The 12368-nt window shown below is 35.7% G+C and overlaps 1 protein-coding gene across 1 annotated transcript in view; it reads left to right on the forward strand.

The window, feature by feature from the left end:
• Positions 1-3820, forward strand: part of LOC108729591 (uncharacterized) — an 11951-nt gene extending 8131 nt beyond the window's left edge. The window contains exon 2 of the mRNA XM_018458760.1: positions 3339-3820. Within this exon, the coding sequence (XP_018314262.1) occupies positions 3339-3524 (186 nt within the window). The 3' untranslated portion in view covers positions 3525-3820. The remainder of the gene's footprint in view (positions 1-3338) is intronic.
• The last annotated feature ends 8548 nt before the right edge of the window (positions 3821-12368 follow it).

The following is a 12368-nucleotide window of genomic DNA, read 5'->3' on the forward strand; positions in this document are numbered from 1 at the left end:
TAAAAAAATTATTAAAAAAGTCTTTTTTAATAATTTTTTTACATCAGGTCAAAGTCAAATTTAAACATGTAAAAATGCATAATTTGTGTTCAAACTACAAATAATCATCATTATGCCTCTTTTTTTCGGAATTTTTTTAGTTCATATAGAAGATATACATGTCTAAATTAATAATCAGTTTGATTTTTTTCATTTCAGACAAGAATTGCGAGCGGCATCGTGTACACAGATGGACAACTCTAGAGTCTGGGCGCTCCACACAATAGCCTCTACATCCGCCATTTTCTATTAAATTGCTCCATAAAAATTCACTTTATACCCTTTGAATACATATTAAAATGAGGCATAAACGTTTAAGAAGTTTAATTATTTTTTCCCTTCTAAAAAAATTCCCAAAATATTGCTATTTTTTGGCCTTGTAAAGCAGACTACCCCCTTAAAACAGACTACCGCCTTAATAATTTATGAATAAACAGTCACGTTATTACAATGATCACTGATTTTATTCCCTGAAGTTACACTGCGACCTGATTAACACAGTTTCGGGCGCGAACGACGTAGTCGGCAAACCGATTACGAAAATTAGCGACGATTAAAGATGCAATGTTCTCTTCTGAAGCTTAATTACTTAAGCAACGGCGAGCGAATCGTGCTCCGATTACCGTGCTCCGACTTTTTGACAGGACGCGTAGAGATCCTCAAGTAAGAGATGCGCGAACTTCGAACATTTGCAAGTATGGCGATCTCCACACACATATAACACATAATGGAGATCGCCATGTTCTTGCAAGTTGCGCGCAGGCATGAGCGCCGCGAGCGTACGAGAGTGTGTATTAGGATCGATACAATCGATCCTAGGGCGGAATCCACAGACGGTGCTCAAAATTTGAGATGGTCGTAAGTTAGTGCATGAACCAATCAGAAAGCCATATTAGCATCTTAAGATATTGCTTGAGATTAAGACCGGATTATGGATTTCGTCCCTAATTCCTTATAATCTAACGAAGAAAAGGTGTCGCAAGCTGCTGAGAACAGGGACGAGTTATATATTTTATTTAATATCTTACAGATGCTTAAATTTTCATCAAGAAAATAAGAAAAAGAATTTACTCATGCAAAGATGACATCAACAGATAAAGTTACAGTTGACTTATAAAATGCACAGATTGGGAATATATGCATGATATCTCCCGATAAAGTATTACGACTTGAATGCACCTTCGGTGGAAGGAAACAAGAGATTATAAAATAAAAAAAAGGTTACATTGAAAAAAGTTACAAAATTGTAATATTTGTTTAAATAATACCAATGGAATATTCCCATATAGCAAAGTGTGTCTCAGCAAAATCGTGATTACTTATGATGCTGACAACTTGCCATAGATTTGTCTTCAACGATTTCGAATATACCGACATTGTAGCAACATGAAGACAATAATGTGTATATGTATTGCCAGCAGTTTAACAGCAAGATACCTGCATCAATGTTATCTTGCGTTGTCGGCAATATGACAGCATTGATGCTGCATATTATTATGGCAACATGATGGCAATAGTACGAATTTTAATGATGACGATTTTAAAGTTGTCGGCAAATTGCTAGCAAGTTGCTACTCAATGTTATCATATCGTGAAGGCAAGTTGCCAACAAATGAGAACCCAGTTGCTGCAATTCTGGTAACAACACATATTTAGCAATGCATACTTAGCAGGCAACATGTTAGCAATAAGACACACATTGCTATCTGGGTTTGTTTACAGTAAATAAATGTTTATTTTAAAAAATAATACTTAAATCAAAGTATTACTTTTTATTGAATAAATTTTTATTCACTATTAGCAAATGTCTCATTGATACTATTTTACAAATATTTATTAAAATTTCATAAATTTTTGTTTTGAGTATATAAGAAGCGAATTACTTACGGTCAATTATTAATTACGTGCCTAAGCTTAACGCTTACAATAGCCAAAATGAACGACTTCACTTATTTTAATGTGAGCACTGACAAACCAAATTGATCACCAAAAAGCAGCGCTTATAAGCATGAGCGCTTACAGCGTGTGAGCGTGCAAACCGAACGCAGCCTCTATGTATACAATCTCTTTGATTTTTCCGGGTTTCGTCAGTATTTCCCCCTCCCCCAGCGTGCGATGTCGCGAAAAACTGGTGAGAAACGGTTCGGCGGTCTTCGTGCGTGCTCGATCGAGTTCGAGGCACCGTATACTAACAAGGACTTAAACCAGTAAAATTAGAAACGATGCATATCTGGGGATGCATTACTGCAAATGTGCCAAAAATGAATATTTAAAATTTTTCTTTTTCTTTGTACAAAGTCGATGTTTGCAATAGCTATTTTTATATGTACTTAATTGTGTATAAGAATTTTGCAATTCTAATAAGCTAATTCAAACCCAGAGAACATTATACAATATCATTTTAAAAACACCTATATATATATATATATATATATATAAAAGATGTCCTAAAATTTTATACATTATTAAATTTTATACTTTTTAAGGATTTCTTAAAAAGACGTCTATGGACAGTATTCACAGTCCATTCTTATTTCAAGACCGTCTTAAGTAATGTTTTAATATGCTAATACAGTCCTCTCTCGCCTCCGATCGGCTTATGACATCTTAAGACTATACTTAAGACAGTTGCAAATATAAGAATCGATTATGAATACTGGCCCATAAGATATCTTAGAATTCATCTTTATGCCGTCTTTACGGCATCTTTCAAACGTCCTTTAATGCGGAGTTTACAATAGAAGTCATAGACGATTATGAAGTCTTAAATCGTAGGAAATTCACCAATCGTAGTTGAATATGAGGAGAATAATCGATTATAATTGGTCAATTTCCTATGACCTAAGACCCTACAACCATTCACAATTCCTATTGTAGACCCCGCATTAGACTTCTTACATTTCGATATCTTTTAGTCATCTTATAATAATTTTGATATTGATCGATTTTAGTTTATATTAGCTGTATTTCGATATACACTACTGAAAATCTTTTAATATTGATAATCCAGAGGATATTGAGGAGGCGTCTTATAAGACTCTCAAAGGACATCTTAAAATTTATGTATGCCCAAGAAAGAGATATAAAACGTCTTATAGACATCTTGAGGACATTTCTATGATATGATGTTTGAAACATATCTTGATAACATCTTCAGGACGTCTTATGTTCGCATTTTGGATATATTGCTGTCAGGGTAGTATCTTGATTTTGTAGTACACTTGGTTCTCATAGTTTCGATAATTGTGATATCTACAGCTATATTCGGTTAATAAAATACTTTAACGCTATTTTTATAGGATGAGAATACCGATGCTACGACCGTTGCGACGATCAATCAACTTGGGAATATTGAACAGGCTGGACTGCCGGATGGTGGACAAGCGATCGAATTCATGACTCAGGATGGACAGAAGGTTCGCGTCTTAACATCGTATCCTATCGATCCGATTCAGCTAGCTTCAGAGTACCTGACTATTGTGTAACGAAAGGAAAATTAATAAATGCGTTCGTGATCAATGCCGTCTCTATTGTGAATATTTTGACTCTCTATCGAATCATTAGAAATTTATATAGATTTATAATCGCAAAAAACTTTAAGAGATTCTTTGATATCTTCATTCTAACACGATTGTGTTAAATATAATCTTGCTACTTGTAACGTTTCTATTAATGGTGTAGTTTATCCGAAATTAGAGCGGAGCTATTACGTCTAAGCACAAAATCTTTTAAATTGTTAAAAGATATAAACGCGATAACGTTTACAAATTAAAAACAGTGTACACAGGATTATAATTATTATCATAAATTAGTTATTCCATTAACTATTTCACCAATTTTTAGTGATAGCCCAATGATAATTGATTTCTTATATAGTGATAATAATGCTAATTTATTATCACTATAAGAAATCGATTGTCATTAGGGTATTTATTTATTGCGTTATTCATTTTAATCTTAACAGACAAATATTTTGAAAAATATGAAAGTTAAACGAAAAATGTTTCAGACATAAGTGGAACGGTTTTGAGGGGAACCTGTCTTTGGTCACGTTATTTTTTCTAGGTGCGCCAAAAAGATATGAATATCACCTCTAGTTTTTTAAATGGAATTGTATGATTTTTTTACATATGATTCTTCTAATTATTTTGTATGTGAAATTATTAAGATAAAGATATAAAAAAAACCAATACTTTATGAGATATTTAATATTTTGTGTGAATATATGCCAGAATAAAGTATAAAATATCTCATAAACTGGTAAATTATTTTTATTTCACTACCTTAATACTTATGCGGAATAAAAATAATAATAACACAATCCGTAAAGGCCATACGAGTCACGGGCTGATGAAGGTGCCAACGATTAATTTCAATCTTAATTAATCATAAATGTGTAGAATCCTCTTTATGCGGAATAATTAGAGGTATAATGTTATATAAAAGAATCATATAATTCCACTTTAATAATAATAATAAAATTTAATAAAATAACTGTAGGTGCCCTTTGTATCTTTTTGGCGCCTCCACCTAGAAAGAAATAACATGATCAAAAAATACATCTTCCTAGAAATCATTCCACTTTTGTCTGAAACGTTTTTTTTACATCTTCTATATTTTTCGAAATATACTTCTGTTGAGATCAAAATGAATCACCCCGTATATTAATAATAGATTATATTATTATTATTATAAGAATTTGATATAATGATGTGTATAAATTTATATGTTACAGCGTTTTAAGCATCATGTGTACTTAGATTTATCGGAGCATATGCTAGTGCGTGTGTGTGCGCGTGCGTGCATGCCTATACATATGTATACGTATACAAGATTATCCTTAGTAAAGTTACAACATATTCAAAAGAATGAAAGATCTGTTCGAACATCTTTTGTTTTAAATATCTCGTATTCTTTCTAAAGTCAGGTTTTAACTTTGCTGAATGCTTAATTTTTTTCTAAAAAGTTAGAGATTAGTATTTAAAAAATTATTTGAATTTTTTTATTGCAAGAAGTATTTATTACGAGTGATCCGTTTGACCATGTTGCGATTGACCACCAGCCACTGATTAAACGGATCCCTTTCATTTATTGCAAGCATCTTAAGACGACATTGTCGAACATGCATTACTTGTTATAAAAGTTATTCAATTTTACTGTCTTTTAATTTGTTGCTATTTTCCAAAAATACCCTATATACATCATTGTACATATGTATCAGTCATCATAACATATATATGTTGTGTAACCTGTATTTTTGCTGTACATGTCACTAATATGTTTATAAATTCGCGGGTTAAAGTTTACCTTATGTGTACATATAGTCTAATGTTAGATCTTATTCTATCTTACAATATAGATAATGTAGAACGTTTTTTTATATTCAGCCACGTTAATGTAAATTGTGTATTGATTTATTACATATCGAACAACGTTGTATATATGATATCAGAAAAGAAAGAACATTTGAATTCATACGAAAAAGATGCTCCCCGAAAGCTCTCTTCTTGTTTTGTAATCAATTTTCTGAATAAATTTTAGCTGTTTTCAACAGTTTTTTTCTATTAAATTATTTCTATGAATAATAACAATATCTTCGAAAAAATTAAAATTATTATTTTATTAGCGCCTTTTCTTCTGTGATAAACGTCACGGGGATGTGTGCCATCCGTATTGTAAATATTATAATACACCAATCACGGTTCATAAAAAATGAAAAAAAGATTCAAAAAGACAAGAAGTATTTGATAAAACTTTAGATTAATATCGACTTCACAGATTTCAGTGACTTTAACATATGTTGTCAAAGTCATGACCCTCAATGATCTTCAACAAATCTTAATCTTGTTACTTGTTAAAAGGTTAACGAAAAAAGGTTTAAGGAACAACATCTCTTTTGCTGTATACAATATTAAGAACTATCCCATACCCAACACACACCCTCTCTTACATAAAGAAAATGTGTGCAAAGTCGGACGCCCCTAGATAGGAAGGGGAGTGTGGGATGAACCTCGCGTTGCATGGAAAATAGTATCTTCTTCTTTTTCTTCTTGATTGGCCCGGCAGTTAAACAGGCTGATACTGGGATTGAGGACTACAGCGTAAGGTGTAAATTGCTCGAGATAGTGCACCAGTGAGTGTAGCATGAGTTAATAGGTGTTGCTATTTCCCTCCGTCCAGACGCCTGCTGCCACCAGACGGTATAAGTCGCGCGCCACAGGAGAAGAGGGAAATTTAAAAGAAGAGTTCACTAGCTTTCATGAAAGCTAGGAAGAGCCTACATAACTTGAGGGGGAGGGTGGGAAAGGAGGGGGAAGATGTCCTCGGGGGAATTAGGATATTTGTTATGAAAGTAAGAACGAAGTCGAAGAGCTTTGTAATTATAAAGGTTATTTTCGAATATAACATGATTGATACATTGCGCCACATGAGCAGGAAGGAGAGTCGATCATATTAACTATACAAACTTTCATTTAGATTGTAGTGATTAGATCTCAAATGATTAATCATGATTATTTCTTGTCTGCTGAGGGAGGATCCAAGTTTTCTTTGAAATAGGTGGGTAACGCTCGAAATGGAGTGCCCCTTTGGTAGAAGCCTTTGCCTTGAGATAGTTATTAAATTGCACCGCGACCGTGTTTCTGGATTCGCAGAAAAAGTCTTCATGTGGTACTCTGAAGTTGGGAGAAAAACCTTTGGTTGCAGCTTCTTTGGCAACAGAATCAGCAGTTTCATTTCCCGGAATACCAGAATGGGAAGGAATCCAAAAGAGAATGATGGAGATATTGCCCTTAGCTGCGTTCAGAATGGCTTGCCTGATGAAATAAATTATGTAGTTGCGTTGGAGGTACCTGTTGTTGCAGATAGCATCGAGGGCGCTCTTGGAATCGTTAAAGATGGTAATGCGGTCATGCTTGGAGTCTCGAGCGAGTAGGACAGCTTGGTAGATCGCCCAGAATTCAGCAGAGAAAATAAAAATTTCAATTGGAAGTTTATGTGCAATGTTGATATTTAAATCGAGAGAAAAGACTCCCGCACAGACGGAATAACCGGGTTCCTTGGAATCGTCCGTGTAAAAGGTGACTGCGTTTTGTCTATAATCAAATGCAGTGTTGGAACGTATCTAGATAAAAGATCTAGATACAGTATCTAGATACTTTAGCTGTACCTAAGTGCATTACCTAGATTCTTATAGGCGGAGATACCTATATCCGTATCTAGTTACTTTTTGATACGGTATCTTTTAAGTTTTAGATACATAGATACAAGGTATTTATACACAAATACTGTCGCCGCCATTAAGAGTGCCTTCCTACAAGCGACACAGTATAACACAGTGATCATCTCATCCTTGTTTAACATTGACGAACAACAAGGATGTAATGGTACACTGTGCCTCATACCGTGTCATCTGTGTCGCTTGTTGAAAAGCATATTAAATCAGCTCAGAAATTAGCAATCTAGTACTAGTATCTATGCGCTGATATACTAATTAAAGACCGATATTCTTATAGTTAAAGCTGTTCATTAAAACTAAAAATTTATGTAATCAAGGGTAAGAAATTGATAATTAGTAGAATTAATTTTATGATTTATCAGTTTTATAGATATGTATATGCATGTGTAAAACTAAATAATACTCGATATTTATTTAAAACTATTAATGAAACCGATTTTAATGTTATCGTCTGGGTTTTGTTAAAATAAACAAACAAAATGTGATATTTAATTTACGTTGCTTATTACTTCTACTTTTCCTGTTTTCCCCCATTTTTTCTTCTTTTTTTGTTGAAAGTACCTAAAAAATATCTAAATTTTCAGATACTTTTTATTTATATTATATCTGTATCTATTCCTAGGTAATTGTAAAAAAATGTATCTATACTTATATCTGAATACTTTTCCCACACAATACCTATATCTATATCTAGATACCATTCAAACGGTATCTGTTCCAACACTGATCAAATGACTTATGGAGGAATTGCGCAGCTATAAATCCTTGAGGGTTCTTCTTGTCACAGACTACCATTATACTAATATAGCTAATCTTATATAATAAAACTTCCAGGTCGTGTCAAAAAACTGCCGGATAAGATGAGCGGTGAATAAGTTTTTCTGAATGCTTGTTTATGATTGTTTAGACTAAACTCAGTAAATGTTCATTACGCGAATTATTTTACATCGGCATATTGTATTCAGACTCATATAACTCATATTATTAAACATGTGTGCTCGTTATCGATTTACTTTCAACGATTATTTCCGTCGACAATTATTCTGTTCAAACCGTGCTTGTTACCGGTACCGATACTGTCAGAATTCATGATAGTATTCTCATTATCATTCTGACAGTATCGGTACCGGTAACAAGCGCGATTTGAACAGAATAATTGTCGACGGAAATAATCGTTGAAAAGCTTCACGAGAACAAAGGAAAGGTTGCGAATGTATACATCGTGTGACACGAAGTAAACAGCTAATCGGTAGAAACCGATCGGCTGTTTACTTCGTGTCACACGATGTATACATTCGCAACCTTTCCTTTGTTCTCGTGAAGCGAAGGATATCTCTCGATATGTGTGTGTACCTATCGCTTAACGATCAAGTTCAGTTGACTTCGAATAAAGCTCAGCAGCACATCTCATTGTACATCGCTCTAATTCTCTACTCTTTTCGACACCTTCTAACTCCTCGTGATTGTTCGCGTATAATTCCGACATCACCAGCGGACCTGGTTTCCGGTATCACTTTCCATTCGCAATACTCACAACAATGATGTATGTCCTGAAGAGGTTGGAACTTTGAATGGCCTTGATTTTCTGATTTGTGCGGGTGGCAATTGTATTAGGACTGCATAAGATGTACTAAATTTGCAAGCCATAGATTTATAAATGTATCTTGAAATAGAGAGATTAAATCTAAAATGTAGCGGAGGTACCCTCGCTTCACATAGCATGATGTTGATGATAGTGAAGATGCGATATCCCATAGCCTTTCTAATAGCTTTGTATTGAATTCGTAGGAGCTACCTAGGAATACCTATATCAAGGAGGTCGTTGATGAGTATGTTTCGATCAACGTTATCGAAGGCGCCCATTATATCAATAAAAATTGCAACGGTGAGAAAACCATTAAAAAAACCAGATCTAACGTTGGTGGTAAGCGCCATCAACGTTAGATTATCGGCGCAGATTATCAGCTCAGGATCTAAACGGCCTGAATCCAGACTGGATTTGTGGAAGAATGGGGTGAGATTCAACAAACCATACAAGTCTAAAGTATATTAAACGTTCCGTAAGCTTGGCGAAACAGGAAATTAGCGAAATTGGTCTAACAGACGTGACGCCTGGTTTAGGGATGAGGACGACAAGGGAGTCAGTCCGGGAAGACACCGAGAATGAAGATGTCATTGAAAATTCCCAGGAGAGAGTCTAAGTATTCGGGGGGAAGGTTATAAATGATGGAGTAATCAATTTGATCGAGTCCAGGGGAGGAGGATTTCCGGACAGAAGATAAGGCCCTTGTAAGATCTTCGGAAGTGAAAGGGTCATTAAACCGAGTAAAAGTATTCGGATTTAGAGCGTCCTCCCGCAACATAGTTTCTATGGACTTGGTAAAATTGGGAAAGTACAGGGAGGACATAGTTTAGAGATCGCTTCGTTTGAGCTTAGCCAGAATTTAAGGTCGTTGCCGGGGACATTGTGTTAGTGCGTTTGAAACTCCTAATAAGGGACCAAATTTGTGTGGAAGGGGTGCGACTGTTAAAACCTTTAACTAGGTTGCGCCAACTAGTGCGCTTATTGCGAGTTAGCGTTTGAGAGAATTTTCTGAGGGATGCTTTAAAAAGAGAGTAAGTTTCCGGAGAAGGATATTTGAGGAACTTTTTGAGAGCGTATTTTCGTTGATCAACGGCTTGGGAACATTCGTTATTCCACCAAGGGATAAACTTGACTGCGCGGAAGCCTTTTGTTAACAGGCACAAGATTTCTAGCAGATTCGAGGATGAATGAAGTTTGTTATAGCGGAATATGGGAGAAGCATCAGTGAAAGAAAGGGCGTCAGAGGCATTGGACTTAAGATGAAAGTAGAGATTATTCAGGTCACAAGGTTTTAGAGGGAGCTTGTAATTTAAGTGAATATTGAGGTGAAAATTGAAATTCTGTAATTACAGGGCGGTGATCGCTATCATAAGAGTCTACTTCCACTCGGGTTTTGCATAAAGAGAACAAGAGAGGAGATGCAATGACAAGATCTATATTAATGGAGGCGGGAAGAGGGATGAACAAGAATAGTTTTGTTACGAATGATTATGTCGTGATCCTCGATGGCTTTGAGAAGCTTGGTACCAGAAGTTATTATATTGGTACATTCCCATTCGTGATGGTGAGCGTTGAGATCTCCAACGATGAAGAATAACTTAAAATTTTGAAATTGATTAATGAGGTCTGAATAAAAGGACAAAGGGGTATTTTGATCTGAATAGATATTAATGATGATAACAGGATCCTTAATCAAAAGAAGTTTGGTAATGACGAATTCTACCGATGGATGAAAAAGGTTGGGAAGATTGATCGTTTCAAAAATGAGGTTTTCTTGGATTAGAGTACAGACACTTCTGTCTCCGGATTGGGAAATGTCTAATCAAATGGCTTTGAAGCCGCGAATGTTAAAAATACTATCGGGTTTGAATAAGGATTCTTGCAGGCAAATGATATCAAAATTGTAGGAAATGGATTGGAGAGAAGCTAGATTGTATCTGGCTCCCCTACAATTCCACTGCAATAGTTTAAGGTCTTTAGAACGGTTCCTGGAGTCGCTGCGAGAGTATTTATTAAGAGAAAAAGGTTCCAAAATTACTAGAGAAGAAGGACGTAAAAGAGATACTCTGAAAGTAAATTAGTTCCGAAAATTGTTTTCTTGGACAGGCATAAAAGGAGAAATTTGGCGAGGAGTTATCAGAATAGTGTTGAGAACTATTGTTAAAGTTTGAAGGCATATAGGATTGATAGTTATCAGGAGAATAGGAGGGGGGTTGAGGGGTGGCTTTCGATATAAGTGAAAGAATGGTACTAATAATTTTGGCTACGTCATTCGTTTGCAGAAAATTAATAAGTTCCGAGATTAACTGAAGGATGTTGCTGAAGGAAGAAGAAGTACAAAAGTTTGTCGAGGAGGGGGGGATTGCCGAAAGGAGGAGCGCTCTGTAGAGAAACTCCGTTGCCGGAGAGTTGCGAGGACCTACAGTTAGGTTTCCAAAGAGCGTTGCGATGTGCTTCAATATCGAAACCGGAGGAGCAAAGTTGAGTCCCTGAGCTATTCGGGGAAGGAGAGGATGTATGTTTGGAAAATTGTGTAGAGGGGCACTTGTTCGAAGAGTTGCTATGTAGGCTAAAGGTCCTTTGGGGGGGATTCACTTGAGTGTTAATGAGCATCGGCGTAAGATCTGAAAGAGTTAGATGATGCGTTATTTTGTAACAAGTCATAAGGATTGTGAGATTCGAAATTGGCAAGGTTGCCCATGTGGCTTCGAGTACGGAGAGAAGTGAAATCACCTGAATTATGATTGAGATTCAAGTTAGATAAATTGTTGCTGTTATTAATGATTTTCCTAGCATCAGCGATAGGAATATTTTCGGTTGCCGCTAGACCAATATGCGTTCATGTTTAATAAGTAGAGGACATTCTTTAGAGATCTTATAGTTACTTTGATACATCTGTCAAGTTCTCCTTGAAGTGGGCAAGATTCATTTTCAGCGTGTTTTCTGTTGCAACAATAAGAACATCTAGGATCACTTTTACATATTCTGGCAATGTATCCGATACGATAACAGGAGAAGCGGATGTTTGGTCTGGGAATGTATGAGCGGACTTTGTGTCTAGTTTTGAATATGAAGACCTCCTTCGGGAGGCTCTGACCTGCAAATTTAATACGTAAGGTTTTTGAAGGGATATATTCAGTTTTATCTTCTTTGGTGATTTTGCGGTTGAATCTCTGAATGTCAAGGATTTTATAACGAGGAGTTTCGATATTAGAGCGGATGGATTCAGTATCGATTTCAATTGGGACATCTTGGATAATCCCTGTCCTGAGAACTTTGTAAGTCGGGATGGAAGCGCGTAAATTTTGTTGAGCGAAGATAGGTTTCTCCGTGATTCCATTGGCAGCGTTAGCGGACATGAGGATTTTACCTTTACCGATTTTCTTGATTTCGGTAATGTCTGGGATGTGCGCCTTGGCGATGATACTACTAATCAAAGTAGGGTGAATGAAGCTGTCACGATTAGTAGAATACACGTAGACTACATATGGACCATTGTCTTCCGAT

The sequence above is a fragment of the Mycetomoellerius zeteki genome, unplaced genomic scaffold, assembly GCF_001594055.1.
Source record: "Mycetomoellerius zeteki isolate Tzet28-1 unplaced genomic scaffold, Tzet1.0 scaffold77, whole genome shotgun sequence".
Classification (NCBI taxonomy): Eukaryota; Metazoa; Arthropoda; class Insecta; order Hymenoptera; family Formicidae; genus Mycetomoellerius; species Mycetomoellerius zeteki.